The sequence below is a fragment of the Helicoverpa armigera genome, chromosome 24 (assembly GCF_030705265.1).
Source record: "Helicoverpa armigera isolate CAAS_96S chromosome 24, ASM3070526v1, whole genome shotgun sequence".
Classification (NCBI taxonomy): Eukaryota; Metazoa; Arthropoda; class Insecta; order Lepidoptera; family Noctuidae; genus Helicoverpa; species Helicoverpa armigera.
Window position 1 is genome coordinate 3568738 of NC_087143.1, and position 26345 is coordinate 3595082.

The 26345-nt window shown below is 34.1% G+C and overlaps 1 protein-coding gene across 1 annotated transcript in view; it reads left to right on the plus strand.

The window, feature by feature from the left end:
• LOC110377291 (uncharacterized) overlaps window positions 1–22694 on the plus strand; it is a 78214-nt gene extending 55520 nt beyond the window's left edge. The window contains exons 3-8 of the mRNA XM_064041049.1: window positions 1092–1567; window positions 5420–5521; window positions 12810–12918; window positions 14478–14624; window positions 19327–19461; window positions 22397–22694. Coding sequence (XP_063897119.1) covers window positions 1092–1567; window positions 5420–5521; window positions 12810–12918; window positions 14478–14624; window positions 19327–19461; window positions 22397–22533 — 1106 coding nt within the window. The 3' untranslated portion in view covers window positions 22534–22694. The remainder of the gene's footprint in view (window positions 1–1091; window positions 1568–5419; window positions 5522–12809; window positions 12919–14477; window positions 14625–19326; window positions 19462–22396) is intronic.
• Window positions 22695–26345: the final 3651 nt, after the last annotated feature.

A 26345-nucleotide genomic window follows, 5' to 3' on the forward strand; every position in this document is an offset into this window, starting at 1 on the left:
ACAATGGATTGTGTTCAGTCTTTGAATCTTAGGATTAATGTTGGTAGAAATTAAGGAAGTATGATTGTTTTGTTGAGATTGATGATTAGATATACTAACTTACCTACTGTTCTTAATATAATAAATTCAAAAGTAAGTCTGTCTGTTGCCTTTTCACGCCAAAGCTATTGAACCGACTGCAATTACATTTGGTACTTAGATTTGGTGTGGAGCCTTTGAATGGACAAGGCTTTTATCCTGGTGCAGCAAGTTGTTCTCTCGGCATACGAAAAAATGCGGAGGCAAAAGCAAGTTAAAAATAAATCTATACTACGTACTGATGAATAAACGTTGATCAATTTGATGTGTGACTAAATAAAATTAAAACGTAAAAGTGAAGTAGATTGCCGAATGCTTGGGGTTGTTTTAGAAGTATTCCTCGAAATACTGTTCTACTTTTATATTCCTTTAATATGCTTTATACGAGTTAAAAACCTTTTAAATCACAAATCAAAATTTAAATCCAGTCACAAGTGAAATGATTCTGCTCAAAATTCATTTAATTTTCGGCTGAAACCCCATTCAAAAATGATTAAATGTATCTCGTATCCAATTATTTGCTGAAAGCTCGTATGAAACAATAATTAAAGGCAAAGGTTTAGATGATAAATGAACTTAATTGAAATCTGAGATGAAATTCAATATTTTTGCATCAAAAGTCTTAACATAAGCTATTAATAGTTCATGAATAGTTTGGATGGTTTTTGTATCAATTTCGACTCTGGGCGAATAAGTTAAGTGAACTATAGTAAATATATGACTCATGATATAGTAATTTTATATTACTATGACCTAATACTTGCCCAGGCCTTAAAGGGGCAGCAGGCAAGTCGTTCAAATTCAATTCCAGTAGTGGTTAAACTTCAACGAACAAAATTACCTCAATATCGTTAAAATACCACATACACGGCATACCACTCAAGCATTATTTTAATTTAAACATTAAAACTCAATATGAGAGCCCATTACAAATTCCGCGGTATTACGAAGCTCGTAAAAATTTACCTTTCCAGAATATTTTAAAATTTAATACGAACTTTTTATTTTCACAGGTCACAGGAGAAGAACAACAACAACTTCTCCAACCCCAACAACGGTAACATTCTCAACAACAAATGGAGAAGAATCAACTCAAGTGTACACAACAACGGAATATGTTCTAACAACATATCCGAAGTTGCCGAAACCACTTCGCCTCTCCTCGCTATTAGATAAAGAATATAATGATGATGTACATAATATAGATAACATTATAGATGAAGTAACTTTAGGTAGAGGGAGACACACTAAACACGATAGAATAACAGATAAAGAAATAATACAAGAACTAGAAGAAACTTCGCTATCTAAGACTATGAATAAAGTTAAGAAAATGTACAGAGATTCGACGGGTTCGACCGTTAATAAATTAAGTGGGAAAGGCGGTAAAGCTGGTATATTTTTGACTGAAAACTGTACAACAGTTATAGCTCAAATAGGAACGACAGCAATACTGCATTGTGAAGTTAGTGATATCACTGAAAATACGGTAAGTAACATTTTTAATAACTATTTCTCCCTTTACGAATTGATGTATGATACTAACTGAACAAAAAACAGCATAGCAACACAGTCAATCAAAATATGGTGCAATATCTGTGCATGGTAGAGCTTTCATTTCAAGATTTCTGAGAAAATAGGATTTCAAAACTTTCAAACATAAACGAACTAACCAACTCCAAAATTCAGTTGTGCCAAAGATAATCGAAAAACAAAATTGAAAGCTACGAGTTCCCATAACAATTTTGTTCTACGTCCGTAGAACAAAGTATAACAATCAAAACGGAATTCTTCAAAAAGTTTGCAACAAACACGCACGGAACTTGAGTCGTAACTTCTGTAAACTCTCGAATGACTTCTAAAACTCCGACCAAAATGTTTGTTGTTCCGTTTTGAGAGAAAATTACAAAAATTTGTTTAGGCAAATTGACTACCATAACCGGTTCACACATATGGGTTGCGAACTCTTCGCGTATATTAGCGTGATTGTTATAAATGGCGCTTCCAAATTGTTAATGGCTTTATTATGATTCTTTTTGACGTATCATTTACGGCGTCATTTTTATGTATCATCAAAAGCTTAATTTAAAAATGGTGCTGATGAAATCATCTCTTCTAATGATCAGGACTCTTTATACTAAGATGCCACTCCAATTCTGAATGCACCTTTTCTTTTTGCACCTACTATCCATTTAGTTGGCAGTGAAATTTTATTTGGCTGCTGTACTGTAGTTTTTGCTACATGTATTCGTAAAGATAAATATAATATAATAATATGGTAGTTTACCAGTATAAATGACAATTGAAAGTCAATATTATTATAATCTCCGGCATAAGTTTTCACGATTTAATTCAGAAGTTTTACTTTGATGATTACACACCAGTCAATGTTGTTCTATTACTTTGACCACAAAATACACAGGTACAGAAGTCAATCTCATGTATGTACTTCACTTTTCATGCCTAAACTCGGCGGTCGCGCTAGGGTCGTCAACTTTTTTATGCGCATAAAACTAACGTGGTAGTGGTACTCGTAATTATTTGATTTATTGTTGAGAATAAAACAGGAAAAATGAAATATAAACCAATAGTAATAAAATATTTAATGTGGCATACATGAGGTTAATAAACACTTTCAACGGAAATTCGTTTGAACGAGATACCGAACTTTTTCAGAAACCGCAATTTATAATTTTGTTATTCATACATATATAGGTACTTACTTATTACTCTTTACTTGCGAAAAAAATATTTTTGTATGTAATGGGTTGGTACAGTCCCTGATCTAAGCTTGCTTCTACCTACAGAAACCTTGATGTGCGAGTTTTATTTCGTCTACCTTACAACATACTCTCGCCATGATCACAAAAATTATCAACTCCTACTAGTAATAATCTTTGAGGGTAGGTTGGGAGGTTCGTCTGGGTCGACACTAGCAAAACTTATTACGGCATTGGGCCAGAGGCCGCCGGGGCGCTTACCTACCCACCTAACTGTACCTACCAACTGCGTTTATTAAAAGAACCATCGAAATATGAGAAAATAAGTAGGTCCATACTATATGTAATACGGCAGGCTAAAAAACGACAGTTCACTGTTTATTGTTGTATTAAAACAACCGTCCACTGAACAATTATAATACGACTTTTTTTATTGCTCCATTATAACTTTTTCTTTTGTTATTAAAATTAAAAATATTACAGTCAAATTACAATTAGGTAGGTATCAAAACGCGTGCACATTTATCTACCTTGTGTGTGACGCGCGTATCTCAAGAAAACGGCAGCCCCGCTCGCACTGTTTTGAGTTGTTTTGAGACAGCGCGTCTGTGAACACGCACACATAGACACCTATGTCTGCGTGACTCGAACGCGCTTTATATGTAGATTGACTTCTGTACCTATGTATTTTGTGCTTTGACTGGACACTTTAAATAATAAATACTGTTTTCATTTGTTTGAATGCTATAATTTTATTGTCATCTATGTCGATAAAGTATTGTGTGTTATTGGTACTTACTACAGCAGTTCAATACCATTCTTTATTAGCAATGGTCAAATATTACGCTATTAATATGACACTTTAGGCTTTTAACGATATGGCTTATCATTTGTTATGTCATTGTCATAAATAGTGTATGAATTAATCTAGCTAATGAGGTTTGGGAAAAGTTGATAATAATGAACATGAAAGTATGGTTGTTTGTATGTATGTAACGCTCTGAAGGTTATATGGCTGCACCAATAACGACGGAATTAAGAAAAGGCATAGGATCAGATTTATTGATTTCTAGAGTCCTTGTTAAAACATAGATAAAAAAATATAGCATAGGCATTACAAAAATACTTCTATAAGGTGCTTTCGCTTTTTCGGTTCTTTGCTTTTTGGATACAAGTGTATCGTGGTAAGAGGCGTCCTTGTCGCAAAGGATTACAAACCTTTGGTCAAAATTATGATCAGTCGTTTTTAGTTCAAATATGGGCAGACAAGCGCATTCCAAATTCGGAATGACGGAAGGACATTGTTACAAAATGGCGGACAGGTGATGCGCCCCTGACGGCAGGGCGGTTGAATGACCTTTATTGCAAGTTTATTTGGCGCGTACTATAGCCGCCGCGCGCCGGCGCCGTCTGATAAGTATGGCAACAGTGTATGAAAGGCGCCGCCGCGCTTTTTGCGAAATAAATTGAAAACAATTCGCCATTCGGTGCGGAGCGGCAACGCGGTAACTCCACTGGATGGTTTTATACTAATAAATTAAGTCAAATTTAAACGTATTTTGTTTTTGTATGAAAAAAAATATGACAAATAATCAATTATTTATCTTTACTATTGTGATCTATAAACGCAATACTACCCCCCATTCAAGTCCTGGCAGGTAATATTAAAGCACCTTATATATCAACAAAAACTACGAAGAAAATAAAATATCTTGTTAAAATTCTAAAATTCTGAGCATTATAATTGATAATAACCTATCAATTTGGAGGCATCATTAAAAGATTTCAACTCAAAACTCGAAGTGACAATATCATTACGTTTAACAAGTTTATACTTCGCCAAATTTTGACTCAATACAAAACTTTTATTTGAAAACTTACTCAAGACTTTCTGGCTTGATAAAATTTAAAGACAATTATGAAAACTTATTAACTTGTATAGGCACAAGATATGATAAGCATATCTGTGCTACATGTTAAACACTGGTACTTAGTTGCGTCTGATTAGAATAGAAGCCGACCCCAACCTAGGAAAAGGCTAGGCAAACGATATTGAGTTCATAAAGGCAGTTGCTCCATTCAAAATACTAATACTTTGCTTCATTCGATAAACTTTAAGCAACGCCAATTTAGAAAAAAGCTAGGCAGATGATGTTGAGTTTAGATAAGCAATCGTTTCATGCAAAATACTAATATACTTTGCTTCATATGATCAGAAAACCAACGCCATTTACTAAAAGGCTAGGCAGATGATGATTATTAAAACTGATACCGCCACCCAAAGGTAGACTGGTAGAAAACGCCTAAGGCGTTAAGTCCGCCCTTGTACGAAATGTGCAGAAGTCATCATCATCCTCCGAGCCTTTTCCCAATCATGTTGGGGTCGGCTTCCAGTCTAACCGGATTCAGCTGAGTACCAGTGCTTTACAAGAAGCGACTGCCTATCTGACCTCCTCAACCCAGTTACCCGGGCAACCCGATACCCCTTGGTTAGACTGGTGTCAGACTTACTGGCTTCTGACTACCCGTAAAGACTGCCAAGGATGTTCAATGACAGCCGGGACCTACAGTTACAGAAATGTAAAGAAGTATTAAATAAATAAAACTATTTACTTTCCCAGGTGACATGGATAAGAAGAAAAGACTACTCTCTGCTATCAGTCGGGCTGGTCACGTACAGTGCTGACAGCAGATTCTTCTCAGCTCACGGCCGACATGTAAAGGTAAGACAACGTGAGAAATGCTACCATTATGGTAGCAACCTGTTTTCTGTACTGCTCCTTTGGGGTACATTAAAGAGCTAGTAAGGATATTACTTTAATGTTTCAAATGTCTAGTGTGCAGTAGCCTACCTGAATATTACGGTTTTTACCCGACTACGAGAAGGAAGGTACTTTGAATTAGTGTCCCCTTTGAGAAAATTATTTTGAATTGTTATGGTAATGGTAGGTTCGTTTTTTTTGGACATGTCTAAAATCTCGTTTTTCGAACTCCAATTGCTCTGGTCAATGTTCTCCAAAAAATCTTTCCTCTATCTAGATTTCAACTGAATACGAATAAAAGATAATCCGTATTGTCCCCAAATTCAATTGAGCCCTAATTAATATCCATGTAAAGCACGGCTGTGGTTTTATTTTCATAATAATTACTTTGTTAATGGGTGAATGCATCGGGTAGTGGGCTGGGCTTTCATTGTGTGGTTGTAACTCGGTGTAAAGGAATTAATAGCTGGAAACCATATTCATTTTTTATTCAGGGAAAAATGGTTCAGGATTTATGATGTCAATGTATTGAGTAGTTTAATATAAACATTGCAAGTTCCAGAAACAGTAAATATTAGTTACAAAAGCAGAAATAAGTATTCTCATAACTTGCCATGAAAACTTAAAAATAATAATATTTTACAAAAAATCGACTGAAATTGCAATACTCGAATAGCTTTATACTAGAAGACAAAAGACGAGCAAAATAAAATATGTTCGAATTTCAAATTCAAAAACACGATCACAAAATAATGTCATGCCAATAATATGTAGACGTAAAATGTTATTCGAAAGACGCATTTGAAAAATAAACAAATGAATACTCATTCCCCACCCATTTCTCGCTTTCATAGGTAACAAACACTAAAATGCTGTGATAATCTCTCTACTTCTAATTGTTTATCTACTACTCATACTTTAGAGAAACAGCCTCCACATTTATAACATAAAACAAATCGATAGACTACAGGTCAATGAGTTCGGTCCCGGTCAGCGCTATCTGAAACCGTTTGTAAGAAGAATCTGTTAAATTCTACGTTGCTTTAAAATCTCTTCTTTAGAAGATTTTGTTCTATGTAGGAATTACTTCAGGTTGAATGAGTATAAGGGATGTGTTAAACTGGGTCAAAAACTTAAATAAGTTTGTGTAGTATCTATTTACTTATGCATAGTTATACATTTTATTGTATTACGTTAAAAAAGTCATGACTATTTTTATACTAACTTTTTTAATCTGTCTTGATTTTTGACTCAACTGTAGTACCTATCATTTTGAAAAGTATTATCTGGTTGAACAACCAGATAATACTTTTTTCAAAATGATAGATCTTCCTTGATTACACCGTTTTGAATTTTCTAACAATTTTTATAGCACAATTTTTTTTCTCACATTACATCTTAGCTTAATTGCCACAATAAATGTTTAGACAAAACCTGTAAATCACTGCCTAAAATTTTCGCAGAATTCGCAAAATCTGCGGACGTTCGCAACTTTATGTTAGGCACATTACATCTTAGCTTAATAGGCACAATAACTGTTTTGACAAAAACCTTTAAACAACTGCCTAAAATTCTTCACAGAATTCATAAAATCTGCGAGCGCTCGCAACTTTTCAAAGTTACGTAGCTACTGACTCTAATCTGAGGAAATTTGTAAAATATTCGTTCGTTGCGGCTAGCGGAAGCAATTAATCGCTGGGAGGTCGATAAATGAGCTTCTAATAGTTCACGTTGATCGTGACTAATGATAGTTCTTTCCATGTGAGAAAGTCCCCAGAGAGTTGGGTCCTGAAAGTTTATCCATTTTTTGCCTTATTACGGGCTACGCAAGTTGGCTGTTAATACTGTAGTTTATTTATGTATTAAAATACTTATATACATGATAATATTCGAAGTATAAAATAGGTAGTACCCTAGCACTATCGAATCTCTCTATGGCTTTAAGGTTGGCTGTAAGAGAACCCAATTCTGGGTTAAGCTCGCCATTGTATATAAACTGTCTGTATTCTTTTTATATACCTATTTATTGTTAAGTGTGCAATAAAGAATAAATAAATAAATAATAGATTCGCCATTTGCCAGAGACTGGTAGTGTGTTTGCTATCTTAGCTTTGTTAGTGCACAGACATGATATAGAAAATATGAATGCCTCAGATCGTCTGATCGCCTGATCTTAACATTTAACAAGCTCATATTCCGACCACGTCAACAATTAAAAATCAAATCAAACCAATTTTTTTCCGACCTTCCAAATGACCTAAGCACTAAAAAACCTATTTTCTTTTCTCAGAAATCATGTATACAACACACGTTCCACAAACTAATTTTAAATTTACGAGGGCTGTGCCCTTGTCGATATTAGAAGTATCGATTCTATAATAAGAAATGGGGACATTGGAAGTAGGTGAAACTTGAGGACTTAACTGGGTGGTAATCAACTGTCATAACGAATTCCGCGAGAAAGTTATCGATTTGGACCTGTAATTAAGTTTGTGGTGACAAGGGAGAATTTTGAAGAAAATTACTATTGGAACAATGGCTGTATTATGCTGCTTATTCGGGTCTATATTTCTGGGTAGGTACTTGGATAGAAACTACTCTATGGAGATTCGCAGATTCTAAAATGTCTTCTTCATTCATGTCATCTAATTTGGTCTAATGAAAATAATCGAAATTGGAATTGGATGTGTGGTCTTGGATTGCCAAATTTTGTTTGAGGATGCAAAAATCCAAAAGTAACGTTTTGTAAAATTATGCGCTGTGATGATGTTAATGATCGATCATAAGCAGATGCTAATGTCGTTCAAATAAGCCTTAAAGTAATAGCTTTGTGTTCAAGACAAACATGAAAACTATTGCAGAGGTTAAGAACCAGTCAAAAGGCAATCAGATTCCTCCACAAACAGTTGACTACCATCAAGTTTTGTAGCCAATAAAAGGTGCCTTCAAATCAGGTTGTTATAATAAAATTTACCGACTGCAAAATTAACTTTGAATAAGACCATAGTACCTAATAAAATAGGGTCAAAATAACCAGACTGAAAGACTGATAAGTGAAAGGTCTTGTAAGGGGTTTCAGTATCTTTTGTGTGGTTTCGAAGTTTTGGCCCTAACAATAAGAGTAAGTTTTCATTAATATTAATGGATGAAACTATGATTGTATTGTGTACTGATGTTGTCGATATTTGATTGAATCAAAGATTGATTGAATTCGGTTCTATTTTGAGCGCGAAAGTAATAATATGAAAAAGAAATTGAGTGGTCACATTTAAGACCTGTCAATAATATACAATCTAGGAGTTTTTGTCCCTAAAGAAACTAGTACTCCCGTCTAATTATTTAAGAAGAAAAAAAGAATAAGAAAATATACCATTTTTGCTTGTAAGTTTGATCTGCCACTTCTTCCCAGCAAAACATATAGGAAGTGGTGATGGGTGGGCATTTCGGGTGCTGTCTTTTGCAAAATGTTGACGTTCAAAAGGTGCTGTTTTGCAGTCAACTTTGAATAAATTATATTGACTTTGAAACTATTCACATGCTTCCAATAGTCACAGGTCAACAAATTTGGATCTCATGAGACCCATAAAATCGATATTGTCAAAGTTATGAAAGTTGCCGCAGGTACCAAATGTAACTTTAACACGAAATACAAAATGTTACATAATATTAATATTATCTTACAACATGTGTATGACGGCGCCACCGTCGATGTGTCAATCGTCGATCTGTCAACGGTGGACCTTATATAAAGCGGCGCGCGCGCACGACTCGGGTCATTGGTTCGCCGACCGTTGCCGAGTGCACACCTCCCACAAATTCGTGATAAATAATTGTAGTGACTAATACTGTGTTAATTGGAATAAACCAAGTGATTGTGTGAGAACCCCTTTGTTTTATTTAACGACGTCGGATCCTGACGCCGACATGTATGTACTAAGCTTTGTTCAAATAAACACCCCAGTTTCGGGGAAAGGCTTTTTACTAATTATTATTTTGATTAAAATTGTATATTTAATTTAGACTTGGTCATTATAATTGTATGTTCAGTATTTTTATTTAGATTATTTTTTAAACCATTAATGTTAACGAATCCATCAGTGTTGCTTTTACATATTTTTAATTGACTTCACAAAAAGGAGGAGGTTCACAAATCATAAAATCATGTTTTTATCCTTTACCCCAGATATTCAAAATAGATTAGGTGATTACAAGCTTTCTAGCTTTCTCCTTACATGCAGATATCAAACTACATATTTACACTTAATATCGATTAATCTCACTAATCAAAAGATTAGCCTAGCTCTAATGTGGTGTAAAATCGTCCTTTCAAATCAGCATTAGGTTCTATCTAGACTACTATTTCCATATGACCGATCGTCAATCGTTTCATGAGCTGTTAAGCGTTCCGTGTATACTGGATCTGGGCTCCATTCAGCATCAGTAAAGACTGGAAATGACCGATGTGTTTGTTTTGTGCAGAATATTATGTATAACAGAAAATAGTTTGAGAGAATTAATGTTGGAGATTAAGTATTTGCGTGGATCTATCATTTGGTTGGTCTTTATATGAATGATCAGAAAAACTGTTTGTGAAATGTGTATAAGTCTGTCTTTCATGTGTGATATGCTTATCTTGAAGATATTTCAAAAGGTTGTAATTCCAGTCTAATTTTATTTCGCCGTAAAATGATCAACGAAACATTGCAGTTGATAATTAATTTGCGAGATAGAGGCCAAAGTATTTAATTTTACATATCTATTTATACGGATTAACTTTTTTGTAGTTATATGAGTATCAACTAGGGCAAAATTAAACACATCTGCATGAAATATGAATACCATCACACATGGATAACACAAATGCACAATATCAAAGCGTGACAGCCAAGCTTATTAGCATGCAACTAACAATAGCTTTGATTCATAGAAATTATTACCAAAATGAATTCGTTCATGATCATATCGATGCGGCAAACATAACTGAATTTTCGACTGACATATTGCCTATTTAATATTGCAGTCACCACAAAGCATTTTGGTTTCTATTATGCCCCACATTATGCTTATAAATCATTGACAGCATTTTTACTATTCTACAGTATAGTATTCCACTGTACACAATAATCACCATACTTGCTCATCTCGAATTTGAAATTTCAGACTTTAAAGTCCAGGTTTCATATATATCTATGTTATAGTTCACATTCACTCAGTCTGGTATCCAAAACATCTTAAGAAGCACATATTGCAAGTGAGAAAAGTTATATTGGTACTTGCCTGACTGGAATCGAACCCGCAAACCCGTGCTTGAGAAGAGCCACTACAACTAAGCCAGCAAGACTTCTCACTCGAGCTAAGAAAGGGATAAAATTGAAAACGGTAGGGAGACACTTATGTAGGTAAATTTGCGGATCCTGCAAATTCTAAAACATGAGAAAAGAAAAATGGTATCCACATTGTTCGCTAGACTAAACCAATGAGGAATAAAAACGAGGCATGCATACAAAATGTACCATAAATGTGTTATAGTCTGCATTTCCTTTGTCCATGGACATTATAAAACGTCTTTGTCTGTCAAGAAATATCCGCTTGTACCCGCTGATTCAATTTTCTTGCGGTTCTCCTACTGTTCAGTCTAGCTTTTTATTAAAGTGTTACAGTGTGTTAGAAGAGTTCTTTTCTTATTAAGATGTTGGCTCACAATTATGGGGTCGCCTGCAAGTTTAATGGACAGTTGAAGTAGTTAGTGAAAGTGGGAATATTTTGAGCTGTAAGAATGTGTTTTGTTGGTAGTTTAAGTAGTTCTAGTCTTTTTGATAGGCAGATGGAATGTAAGGTCATATTTTGTACAAATTGTTGGTACTATTTTTACATCTTTAAACGTGTGTGTAATAAAAACCAAAAACAACCACTTATTTTCTTCAACGTCACATTCACTCCAACGGGTAAACCGTCATTCAGTTGAAGGACATAAAAATAAAGCTTCCATAACACACCCACCTCAAAACATGCCTATTTTTCCCTGATTAAAATCATCAACACCAGTGCCTTTACACAAACACTTTTTATACCCCATACATCTCATGTCCCGGGCTTCAAGAGCTCTTGAAATATCCCAGTGAAGAACCCACGATTAATTTAATCTTGCGTCGATCTCGCTCCATGCGCCATTTCAAAAGTTACGTTCCATTTGAATTTTCTGCCTCCATTCTTTGCACCGACATAATGAGAGAGTCTGGATTTTGTAGTCTTTGTTTACATTTCTGGTTCATTTAGTTTTTGAAATGTATTACGTAAGCTTGGTGTAAATTAAAGTGTATGCTGAATGGGGACTGGATTTAGAGATTTTTAATCATAAGTTATATGGCTGAATGTAGGTAGGGCAACAATGATGTTCGTAATACTTACTTTTGATTTAATGAAAAGATAGGATATATAACAAGAGTACTAGAAGTAAAATATTGAACAAAGAAAGACCAGGTGTTAATGATAATGACTAGGTTTACATAATAGATAGAAACCTCGAGAAAGTAGAATACGATTTGATTGAAGTATTAAGCAAACAATTCAAAGTTAATTGTCCAATATTAACTTAGGTACCGCAAGAAGATACATGAAGATAATAAAGTAAACGAGCCCTTCGATTCAACGTTAGAGCGAATTTGAGTTTAAGAACAGCCATTATTGTCAAATTCCTTCCAATTGTTCCTCGCGGTTTGCTCCACAGTCTTCTGTACTGTTTGTTTTTGTTTAATTTACTGATTACAACACAGCTCAGTGGATTTGGATTGAAATCGAAAATTGTTTTGGATTTGTTTGGTTAGATCTTTCTGTACTGTTTCCATGAATTACCGTAGGTCGTTGTTTATTCGTCTACTTTGTCTCATTCGATTGTATCGATTAGATTTAAGTACCTGGTAGTATCGATTACTGCTGCTTCTATTTATAATTTGTTTTCTAGGGAAGCTATATTTCTGAGTACAGTCGATTGTAATTTGCTCAACACAAATTTCGTGGAATCACCTGTAACTTTTAAATGTTCATTATCTACATAATTACCCTTTGTTTCTACGTTGTTACATTTTTCGCAACCCACATCAAGTTCTTCGAAATTGAATTATCTTTTGCCTTTAACATACGTATCCACCTTTTGGCTGTTCGAATCGATTCTTATAAAGGCCTTAGTGGAACTTTCTATAACTGCTAGTTACCGCTGTTCGAGACCGTTAACGTGATTTATTTCCACCAGGACTGGGCGTTACACATTAGATTTGCAACGTCAGCCGATGCGGGGTACTACGAGTGTCAAGTTCCCACGCACCCTCCTACCAGTATTTTCTTCAAGCTTGTTCTTGTTGGTAAGTGTTGTATCAGCTTTTATTTTACTTGTTACATTTAGTTTAGAAACTTCTTTATCTTTATTTTTTGCTTTTGTATCATCTTATAAGTAGGCTTTGATAAATTTAGGGTTGTTTATTTCAACTAGCTAGTGTAAGTCTTTAATAATGTAATATCATTTTGTCTGCTTTTTGTATTTGTTTATACGTTGGTGCATAACATGTTTTCTTCATGATTTTACTACAGATTTATGAACTCAAAAGTTGATAATTTTTTGCTGTGGTTTGTTCACGCCGCAATAAATATTTAAATGGGGATTTACTACTAAATGATTCAATTTCCGATCCAGATGCTCATTTAAAACTGAAAATGTCGTTAACTTTAAATTGATTACACTGATTTATTTTAAAACCTTTGTTAAAATTATCATTATAAATTCATTGATCTGCCTTTCAATTTGCGGAGCTTTTACAACAGAATTAATTTCTGCGGTTTCATTTTATTGTTCGTTGTTTCCATTATTTTGTGTACTGTTGTCTTATTAATTATTTATGAAAAGTGGCACTGGTTGGTGAACGTTGTACCAATTTCTGTTAGTGATTGCTAATTAGCTGCAAGGCCTTTTCTGATGGTTGTTGTAGCAGCCATATTAAATTTGTTTATTAGGTAAATATTTACTGAATGGGTTATCCAAAGAGCAATATTGACTAAACTTTGTTGATATTAAATAATTTATTTTAAGAGCTTCGCATACTTAAATTGAATAGAGTAAACATAGTGGACTTAAATCCATGAAACCGACCTAATCAGTTTTAGGATTTTGTTAAAGAATTTTGAGCGCTATAAAACCTTTAATATTTCCATTATCGACACTATCACATTTACATATAATTAGAATTACTATCTTTATCTCTTCCATAGAAACCTATATGTACCATCTGCTTTCTTAAGTTCTATATCTTCTACAAAGTCACAAAATCTTAATTCTATATCAAAAGACAAAATGCATTGTTTTATCACCATATTTTACGTAAGAAGCTTGTAGCATATTTGTTCATTTTTCTGCCGCAAGAAGTGCTGGGACTACAAAACTAGGTTAAGACCGTCGCTATATTAAGAGCGCTATGTTTATAATGACTCATGTGCCTTCACCCTTTTCATTATACTGTCGTTATTTTCAATGTGATTATGACAATGAGCTTATGTATGTTAATGTTTTTGGGTTTGTCTTGGTGTGAAATTGTTTTATCTAAGGTTAGAACACATCAGAGGTTATGTATAGAGAAAACTGACATAATAATATGATGACAATATAAAGATAAATATATCAATAAAAGAAATAAATATGGAATGGTATTTGGAAAATGAGCTTCAATGATTGATTCATCATCTTTAATCAAATAACATCGTAGAAACTATATAGGTACACCTACGTACACCAGTTTGCAAACCAGAAACTGGTTCATTTATTTACGCAAGACAGAAACCCCAACATTATCTACGCCCATTACCACTTCTTTTAACACTTCAAAATATATTCTATCGATCCATTTAAACTAACACGAACTTTTTCCAACAGCGGCTTACGCGGAGATAGTGGGGGAATCAGAGAAGATAATCCACGAAGGTTCTATGTTGAGGCTCGTCTGTGTGGTCAAGAGGTCCACGGAGCCTCCATCTTACGTCTTCTGGTATTTCGAGAACAGGATGATTAACTATGATTTAAGTGAGTATTCGATGTCTTTCATTTTCATACATCTATCATTTGTGTGATTTAATTCATTTTTGTCATCGATTTATTTTCATCATCTAGCGTTTGAACATCTTCGGCAATTGTTACGGGTAGTCAAAAGTGGGTAGGAGAAAGACTGACAACCAGTCTAACCGACAGGCACAGCGTTGTCCGAGTAACTGGGTTGAGGAGATAAAACACACTGGTACACAGGTACCTCCGATAAGACAAGGAGAATACCCCAATATACTTGGGAAAAGCCTAGGTGGATTATGATTTTATCTTCTATCAATACATTGCTGAAAATAAACCATCATAAAAAAATATGAGCATAAGTTAAATAAAATAGCGCAGCTGAAAGTACCTCTCGAATTTGGTTCTTGTTTCAATTTTAACGAATTTGAATTTAAAAACTAATAGGCAAGCATGATATGTATTTTGTACAAAAATAAATACTGTACATTTTAAAGCCAGCTTTAAAATATTTTTATGTAATTGCCTTACATTTTTATTCTTCAAAATGATTCACATCTCTTACTTCCTTTGACTGTATTAAATGAAAATAATTTTAATCTAAAGAACTACTGATTTATGTTCAAAATATTGCCTTTAAACAAACAAATTCCTAAATTTTTTACTTTTATTACTACTCAAAAACTCAACAAAATTCTGCTCCTCTATAAAAATCGGCAAAGCCGTTCTAAATAAATAAAAAAAAAAACAGTACGAGAAAAAACTCGGTACGTATGCAGTATGCACTCAATTAAAACTTACCATATTTCCATCTGCAACTATAATAAACAAGCGAATACGAATAAAAAGTTAACCCGTTCCTTTTTAAGTGGAATTGTAATAAGTGCTATTTCTACTTCGAGTTTCTGAACGAGTTTCGCATAGGTTCTGCTTAAAACGAAACACTTATTGAGATGTTTTTCAACTGTACTATAGTAAGTACACTGGGTTTTTATACGCAGTAGGTACTGGTTTTTGCGATTTATTGGCGCACTGTTGCGTTAAATCAGTAAATAGGTCTTGGTTTACAAAACCAAGGAACAGGGCAGGAGGAAGAAGAAGGTTTTGAGTTAGAATCCTACTATCCACGACTAAACAGACAGCCCGATGGTTAATGGGATGGGATGGGATAAAAAATATTTTTTTCAAAGTCAGTTTGATACTGGCCAAATACTTAATCGTTGTTATGTGCGTACTAATATTCCTTTCCATACTGATTTACGAGTTCGAACCGACTGTCAGCCGACTAACGACCGAAATTTTGTAATTATCTATACCCATAAACTTTCACGTATAACAATTCCACGTGTCCAATTTGGAAAATACCTAAACAGCTAGAGCCAGTAACTTTGATAAATATTTCAAAGCTTTTAAATGAACCTTTTAAATTTTTACACCAAAAATTCCCAATAAACCAAGTGCCGTTAAAACCAAAAAAATCCACCGAACCGAAAACGAAGAATTAATTAAAATCCAATAACTGGATCCACAAAATATCTGAAAAACACTACTTTTTACAATCGGTCGGCCATTTTGGAGAACTCTTTACAAAGCTATAAGCTGAGGTAATCCCAGAGGGCTCGTACTTCGTTAGTAGTCAGGTGGGTACAGCTAAAGAAATGTACAAAAGGATAATAGTACCTACCTTATTTCCCAAGCGATGCAGGGAAGTAGAAATGGATTTATTGTAGGGCATCTTATTCGTTTTAATGCCTTAGTGATAGCTTTGGAGAATGAATTTTGGACGGTTAATAGTTGGAGAAAAGGCTGTAATTGTTGAGATATTGTTATGACCATATTAAATGATTATTGAAACTTAGAAAGAACAACATATTATACCAATAAGGTATTTAACAAATGACACCGCGCTCCGCCGCGGTACGCGGTGAGACAGATCTAATGTTGTTCTTACACAAACATCCGCCCGACCGCGCGGAGAATCGATTTGAAATCATTTGTGTATGTTCGTGTGCGAATTATCTAAGTTTACTCACGGTAATTCTCTGTACATAATCTCGAATCAATAAGGTGGTTTGATTATAAATACAGCATCGAAACTAATAAATGAACTTCTCAACATATCCCATATTAAAACCCTAAAAAGTCTGTAAGTATGTTATGTTGTACAATCTTATTACTTTGTAAATGAATACAAAGATTCAAACAAACCTAGGTAATCCTTACAAAAAGTAACGCAAAACAAAACCAGTTGACAACAAAAAGGTTTTGCTCGCACACAACTATTTCAATAGCAAATACATGAAAACCTCGGACTACTTTTATAAAGCCCAGAGTAATATTCAACATCCGTTGTCGCGGAGGCTTTTTCTCGAGAACTTCTAGAGAATTCCAGCGAATGGTAAACAAAAGGATTGTGAAGTGCTGACCTAATTTGCGAGGAGATCTCGAAGTGGACGCAAGAGCACGCAGTTGTCTTATTTCAATCTCGAGAGTGGAGGCTGGAGAAATAAATAATTTATGATTCAGATTTGATTATTGGCTGGTTTGCCATTGAGACATAAAAGTTATGGTTGTGGGAGCGATACTGTGGTAATAATAGAAATGCTTTCTGATGTCTGTCTGGTGGTTGCAAGCGCGATTGCTGCGCATGAGGTCTCGGGTTTGATGCGGGTCGGGTCGAAAATCGCGGTAAATTCTGGGTTTAAGAGAACAGCCTCCGATGCCATTGTTATTAAAGAGAATAGTACTGTCAATAGTTATAAAACCATAACAAAAATATAGATACTTCTAAAACCAAATTGAATAAAAAACTTTTTTATGGTTAGATAGACAGATCTATATCACGATCTAGAATATCAGAGTGACCTAAATGTCCTTACTTCCCACTGTTTTATTTATGAAACTTTTATTTCATTTCACTCTTTTTCAGGACGGATTATAACGCTACGATTTCGAGCAAAAAATACTCAACGGATATGAATAAAAAATGGCTCACAGCTACATATAACATGTACCTACCGAAATGTTAAAGAAACGCTCGTATTTAGAATCCCAAAGTCAGACAAAGTCAAGGACATAAACTAGTGACAATACAAATATTGATCTTCACCGAAAACAGCTAAAACTCGGCCATAAGTTGTAAACAAACGACAATGAATGTTTGTACAGATAATATCAAAACACATATTTTTTATTCAGAAATATTGAAGAAGTTGTTCTTTCTATTATAATATTGTTTACTTAGAGTATCCATCCGCAAACTGCAGACTAAAAAGTCGGCTGATAGTTGACCCGATAGTTGTCAAAAATTATTTTTTAAAGAAAATATAAAAAATATTCTCTTAAACTTATCTATATACCTAACCAGCTTAAAACAAATAATAATTACAAAATCGCATCAAAAAATTCCTTTTCATCGCTGCCCAGTGGGAGTATACCCAAGAGGCTGACAGCATTGCCACGTTGGATGGCAATGCTTAATTTTTGACCAAATAAAAGAAGACCAAGAAAATGTTGATTCCAATCAAAGTTTTCAGTCGATCTTATACCGGCTAAATATCTGATCTTTGTAATGTGCTAACTACTATTCTTCTATAATCATCATCATCATCAGCCTATAGCAGTCCACTGCTGGACATAGGCCTTCCAAGTGCACGCCACTGAGATCTATTTTCGGCTTCTCGCATCCAGCTCCTGCCAGCCGTCTTGCACAAGTCATCACTCCACCGTGCCTGAGGACGTCCTACACTCGTTTGCCGAGGCGTGGTCTCCACTCTAGAACTCATTTACCCCAACGGTTACCGGTTATTCTTCTATCGGCCGACTAAAAGTATCCAGTGTGCGCGAGTATTCTTAAGGAAAATGTTTATTTAGTACCCTACAACCTTGGGCAGCTTCTTGTTTACCGATCAAATGGAAACGTGGATGTCTTTCCTGAGTACTATGATTATGATTGTCTGACTGAATAACTGGCAAATATGATGTTAATTAATTTATGGTTCGTGGATGATTTGTGCAATATGTATCTCCCTTTTGTATGAGGGATAGATTTCTTAATAAAGGGTTTTGGAAATTTGATAAAGACTGGGGAGTGTAAAAACTTTCTGCAGTTTTAGCGCGTTTTGCATTTTTGACCCAACCCACATTGAGCAAGCGTGGTGATTAACGCTCAATCCTTCTCCGTGTGAGAGGAGGCCGCAGCCCAGCAGTGGGATAATAAAAAAGGCTGGAACTTTTGTGAGAATAGTAATTGTGAGAATAGTAATATGATTATACACAGACATTACACTAAACCATTACCATTAACACAAAAACGACCACATAGGGTATGCTTATTGATGACTTACCCTATGTAATATTCTAACGGTAACATAACTCATCAATTGTACTATTACCTATATTATTGATGACATTACAATTATCTCTGCCCAACCTTTTAAGATCTATATTGTGGTCGGATTTTCGGATCGAACTATTCAGATGCAACTGAGTACCAATACTTTACTAGGAGCAATAAGTAGTCAGTATGACTTCCTCAACCCAGTTGACACTATACATAAGCTGTTACATCATTCAACTTCAACAGTAAACGAACAGTTTTCAGTTATCAAATCGTCGATTTGACTAATGAGCGGCAAGTGTACGGCTGGTTATAGTTTAGTAGTAGTGGTGCAACTCACCCTTAGTGTTATTACTGACTTAACATTTATTTTCTTTTACACAGATGGCGTAAGTGTCCACAATGGGCGTCAAACCAGTGAGCTGGTCATTGGCAAGGCAGAACCACGTCACGCTGGCAACTACACCTGTGTACCAGCTAATGCTAAAGCTGCTTCGGTGACTGTTCATGTTGTACAAAGTAAGTATATTGTTATATTATCTTCATCATCTTCATATGTTTTACTACCAACAGAACAAAACCCCGTTATTTGTTACTAAAAAAAAAAAGTTAAAAACCGACACAATGTGCAAATATTTGTTTTTAATAAAATAAAATAACCACGCCTACTCAACGTGCAGATTAAAACAATACTCATAACATTTTTGATTAAAAACCGGCCAAGTGCGAGTCGGACTCGTGCACGAAGGGTTCCGTAAATTACAGTTAAATCAACCTATCTCAAAAACTATAAGAGATACTTTGATCAAACCAAAAATCGTTGAAAGAGTTAATTAGCATGCATCACCTCTATTTTTTTTAGAATTTTATACCCCGTAGTTATAAAAATAGAGGGGGGGGACATACTTTTTACGACTTTGAGAGCTGATATCTCAAAAACCGTTCACTTTAAGAAAAATGTTTTTTAGAAAACTTTATATCATTTTAAAAGACCTTTCCATTGATACCCCACACGGGTATGTACATCGAAAAAAAAAATTTCATCCCTCAGTTACATGTATGGGGGGCCCCACCCCCAATTCTTTTTTTTACTATTTAGTGTCATATTTTTGTAGCGGTTCATACAACACATATTCCCATCAAATTTCATCACTGTAGTACTTATAGTTTCCGAGTAAATCGGCTGTGACAGACGGACAGACGGACAGACGGACAGACGGACAGACGGACATGACGAAACTATAAGGGTTCCGTTTTTGCCATTTTGGCTACGGAACCCTAAAAATGGACTGGCTGGATAAACTACAGAGTATTTTTAAACAAAAATAAACGATGAACTACATAAAACATTCGAATTGAAAAGCCAGCATTCATCGGATCATTTTATTGACATTGACAATACAAATAAAATAACACGAGCGCACATAAACTAAGCAAACACGAAACCTGAGTTCCATGATCCGAGAATAACAGATAATAACAACATTAAACGTATCTATTTGTTTTCATTCCTTACCGAACAAGCTGCAAACAAAACATTACTTGTATTAACATGGATTGTAGAGGTACAATATTTTAAAGGTACAGGTCCACACGTTTCTAAGAAACTCAATCTGGGCACACAAAAGGTTCAACAAAAGCATTGGAAGGAGAAACCTATCAATGGACGTCGTTTGAGCAACGTAAGCTTTTAAACGAGCAAGCTAAACCTAACCCACAAATAGATTGAATAATATACCTAACACTAGGTACAGAAGATTGTGTATCCAAAAGTATAGACATTATAGCTCCTATTCAATTTTCCGCCTGTGCAGTAAGCGGAGATGGGATCTTTGTAAACAGACATTAGCGTAACAGATTTAAAGATTATAGTCCTTTATAAGATGAGACATGAAAAAATCTATTTGATTACATCGTAAGTAGCGTGGATACTGAATTTTAATTTCGTTTTCGTTGGTTATTCGGTGTCTTTAGTCAAGGAAGTCTGTTAATAAAAATCAAATTAAAATTATAGAAATATGAGGAAGGATCTTTGATCATTGAGCTGTTTTAGAAAACAGGAAAAATCTTATGTTAAATTGTAAAGCCGTTTCGTAATAACATTATTTTAGAACGTGTAAAGTATTATACATTGACGGACAAGGAAAATTCAGAAACGGAAAATTCTCCAAAAAACATTTTACGGATTGTTTAGTTTCAATTTTCGAAAGATTCTATTTTAGAATCTGGAATATTTGCAAAATTAACATTTAATTTAGCCAAAAATATCTTTAAAAACATAACTTGGACCACCAGGAATTTTATTCAATAACCCAAATAGCGAATATCCTAAAGTTGATTAAATACTTGGCATAAATTCATTTTGTGAAGAGAATTTTGTTTTTGCTACAATGCCTTTACAAGATTTAGGAGACGTTGCTACAAAAGCTAATGAATATAATGTAATAGACAAACAAAGGTAAAATGACATTTCGAGACAGAATACAGTCACAGAAACAAAGTCCTTTTCCTTAATTAGATTTGGTGGAAGGCCTTAATTCTTTAAGAGCCTCGTAAAAACGTGAAAAATTAGCCAAGTTTAATGTACACCCAATTCTTCTGTGGATAAATTAGGCACTTAATAATTACAAAGTTTTTGTTGTTTACTCTGGCAGGATAATTGCTTTATTGTCATTTGTTTTGTTCTTCAAGCTGTTAAGTTACTTGAGCCGTGTAAAGACACTTTGAATAAAGATTAGAATGTAATTAGTTTGCGGCGTAGAGAACTAAATAACCTTAGAAATTGTAAATAGATGAATACTATTCTCACGAGAAAATATAGGAGCATGATAAATGAAAGATCCCAGTATAATTTCTAGGTCAATTAGAAACAGAAATATCTCCACTGAATCCAAACTCCCGCTTAAATTAAAATTATATTAATTTTTATTTCGACTCTGAAGCTAAAATTTATTCAATGATTCTATAAAGTAAATCAATAATCTCCCCTTTTGAAGTGAGCAAATTGAAATTCGGCTGGTAGATAAAGATGGAACGTGACTGATAGATTCTAGATAAGTTTTAAAAGGAGAAGCTATAGTTATGAAATAGGATTCTGATATTGAACTGTGTTCGAAAGATGAAGACTTTTAAGCCATACAGTCGAATGAAGTTGTGAGTTTAAAATACTTAGAAGAAGTGCTTTCCGTATTACGTTCGAGAGCTGAGAATAGTGATAATACATCGGATAGATTTTCTTTTGAATTGTTAGATGAAGTTTTATTTATTGAATTTAAGTTTCTTGGTGTTTAATCCTTTATATTAAACACCTTTTCTCAAACAATTTTGATAACTCCTCAACGCGATTTACCAGCCCGGACTTCTTTTTGTTTTGATCAAAATCAACAACCTTATCAAGACCTTACTAATTCATTTTTACATTGTTTTTTAGTATTATTATTTCCTTTGTTAACAGGTGAAACTCCAGCAGCGATGCAACACGGCAATAATTCATCAGGGGCCTCTTCCCAAACTCACCTAATCGTACATCTACTGGTGGTACTCTTTGCTCTAAGGATGCTCTCAGTACAAAATCATCAGGAGTTTGGATAACGTCACTTGTATTAAAAGTAGTATGTATAATTGTAACTAATTTTCTGTGTATAAACAATACTCTCTGATGTTAATTGTTTTCAGCTGTAGGTATTTGAATATTGTTAAGTTCTGTTCAAAGGAGTCCTAAATTGCTAGGGTTTTTAATTAAGGACTTGGGTTGGTTAAAAATATAAAAGCGTTCTTAGCTTGAGTGACAATTTGTTCTATGAGAAAACAAATGAGAATATTAATGTTAAGACGGACTGTCCTTATAAATGCTTTTCATAACAATTTTTTTAAACCGTTCAATATAGTTGACTTTAAGTATTTATTTTGAAGCCAAATGCCAATATGTAAATGTTTAGCCAATTCGTAGAATCAGATACCGTCGTACCTATAGCTATGCAATGAATTGGCAATATGCCATGTCGTATCAACATTTTAACAACTTCTGAAATTGAGGTTATGCAGAATGCGTTAACTGATACCACTTAAGTTATTTGAATCTTGTTACATTAATTTTGGAAATATAATTATGCTGGTTTCCCCCAAAGTAACTATGTACAAGTATGTCAGTTATTTTAATGAAATACTGCTTTTTTTAAGCAACTCGTTTTATAGGCTCAAGCACATACTTTTTATAATTGTATTTTTCTTAATTTGTCCCAAAATTTAAGTCACAACAGTAGAATGATAAGCAAGCCTATACGTTAAGATACAGGCTCAAACTAGTCCTTACATAAATAATCACGTCTTTTGATTCACGAAGAATTGACGAACATAAAAGTAAGTATCTCCATTACAAGTCGAATATTAATATCAGAAACGTTAATAATACGTAAAAGGAAATACCAGGACCACAGCGGGAGACGAAAGTCTAAGAGTACCCGCACACTACAAACTTTTAGGCGGCCGATAGTTTGTTTGGGCTCATAAATCATTATGAAGACGAATGGCAGTGATGTCCTCCTAGCCTATTATCAGCTACGGCGGCTGTTCTCATATAAGGAGGTCAGCCAGCTGCGCAGGACATATTATAGTGCACAAGCATTTGCGCAGACACAAGTGCCCGATGCCGATGGGACGGTAAATGGTAGTATGCGCATTACAAAGATCAGGTATTTAGCCGGCATTAGACCGAGTGAAAACCTTGGTTAGAAATAAGATTTTTTTTAAACAATAATTTGGCCACTATCGGGACAACAAACTGTCGGCTGACTGTTTAGTTAGCAGTTTGTGGGTACTCTTGTTGAAGCGAAAAGCAATACTCTTATGAGATTTTTTCTCCTTACAAGTCGGACGAACTAAGTTATTATATTCTTTTGTAATTTCTTGTGTGTTTACTTGAATGAGAGATGACTGAAGCGTTTTCATATCTGTTATGATGGTTGTTACTGTATTGTGGATAAAACATATGTTTTATATGTCAATAGGATGTGCTTTGTGACGTTATCTTCCTGAAAATGCGAAGTATAGAACAAAAATGACTTTCTAAGGTTTTCACCCTGAGATGACGATATGGGATGATATTGTCATATTTTGCTGAACACAATCGACTTTTCTACCAAAAATCATCCCATGCTGCATTTAAAAATCATTGGGAAATATAATTTTGTCAACACTTAACCCGTCGTTCAAGATGGGTTAATTCTAGACTTATTTTTACTTTTAAGTTATTGGTTTAGAAGCTTTTACTCCTGATGCAATATGAATATAAACGGTACTTTCTAGTAAGTACAATTGTACTTACAACGAATACGTATTAATTATTAATACGGTAGAAACTGTCCGACTATTATGATGACGTTTACAGCCCTCTCCGGACACATTCGAGAAGGAAATAGCGCGTTTACTGCACTTTATTTATTATGTTGCTTTGTGTAATATATGTGTCTCTTTTATGAAGAAAATATATATCATCTGTTTCTCGCTTTCTCTGGAGTATTCGTTTCGGGAACTAGCTAAAAAGTAGCCTATGTCCTTTCTCAGGCTCTTGGCGAGAACCGTATCATTTATTATAACAAGCATTTAAAAAAACTATGTTTTCAAACATGTTCAACAAATCAAATAATGACAATAGATTTTAACGAAATGTACAAATATTGCTTTGTTTAAACTGTAATTATATTTGTACACTTTATTACAAATGATATCCATTTATGAATTCACAATAACAAATATTATCATGACATTATATTTTATTAGCCTAATAATATCGGTAACATTGGCTTTTAAAGTAATTATATTATATTAATATTATGTACCAACAAAATTTTATATATTTTGTAATCACTGCTAATAACCACTATGTATGTAAAATAATTTCATATTATTTCAAATATTTCATACCTACAGCTGAAAAAAAAAGTAAAAAATTATCAAGGTTGATAAATAAAAATTAATAAAAAAGTATACCAATTGAGTACAATAATGTTAAATGTAAATAAAAATAATGTGAAATATATTCTTATGTATGTAAGTAAGTGATGTATAAGAAACTGTAATTATCTGTCATTTGAAATTAAGAATAAATAACGATTTTGAATTTAACGTGCCAAGTTTGATTGTTTTATTTCTGTTGTTTTTGTCCCTTAATACAAACTGTTGAAGGTTTTAAGAATTTAAAGATTCATCAATTCAGGATTGGTGTAAGGTTTCTGAGTCAGGATATCTTAAAATTAGGTATTGTACATCGATCTGATTGATAAATACATTTCATAATGTAATAATTGAGCTTTTCTTATCAATACTTAGTTTTTGAGATAAGCGCTCTGAGAACACATGAATTAACGAAAACACAAAAAAAATATCAAAGCTTTGAATTAGCCAGGAGCTTTTAATTCTATGAATAAATGTATATTGGAAAATATAATACTAGCTTTTTAAAATATGCTACTAAATTCAATTTACATATTAATATTTGCCACTATCCCTTTGTTCTATCTATTTATAGAATTCACAGCGACTATTTATTATTGTTGTTAATACGTTTGTAAATTCAATATTGTGGAAGCGCGTGTGAGAGATTGTATAGGATTATTGTTATGGTATTCTGATTAATGTTATGTCGCTTTGTTTTGTTATATAATAAACAAAATACGTGATAAAAGGATAATGTATAATAATAAAGCATAGTTTTAATCATCAGGGCTTTTTAGGTCTTCTATTATCATGTCAACGAAAAGTCAACTAACGGGATTCAATCTATACTAATATTATAAAGCTGAAGAGTTTGTTTGTTTGTTTGAACGCGCTAATCTCAGGAACTACTGGTCCGATTTGAAAAATTCTTTCAGTGTTAGATGGCCCATTTATCGAAGAAGGCTATAAGCTACTTTTTGTCCGGGTTCGTGCAGAGGCTCCTACGGGATGCGGGTGAAACCGCTGACAGAAGCTAGTTTGACAATAAAAACCTTAAATAATAGACAATGAATACGCCAGTACGTCTAGTCTTATTCTTACCAAGGGGTACCGGGTTATCCAGGCAACCAAATTGAGGAGGTCAGATAGGCAGAGGCTCCGAGTGAAACAATGTTACTCAGCTGTGAAGAAGACCAATTCAAGACACTAAGTACTAACACTTCCTGCAGCATTAATATAATTTCTTTTATTTGTAACTTGATACTGGTATTCAATTTTCAAGAAGACAAAAATCGATCAATTACCATTCACGCTCATTTGTTTTACTTCAGTTCTACAGCTAAACATCTAAAACACGCCAATATCAGTTTCACTCCAATTAAGACCTTAAATCGAAGCTCATAAATCTTCTTTTCCTTTGCTTAAAATGTATCAAATTGTACGGTACATTTTACCGGCTTTTTTTTTAA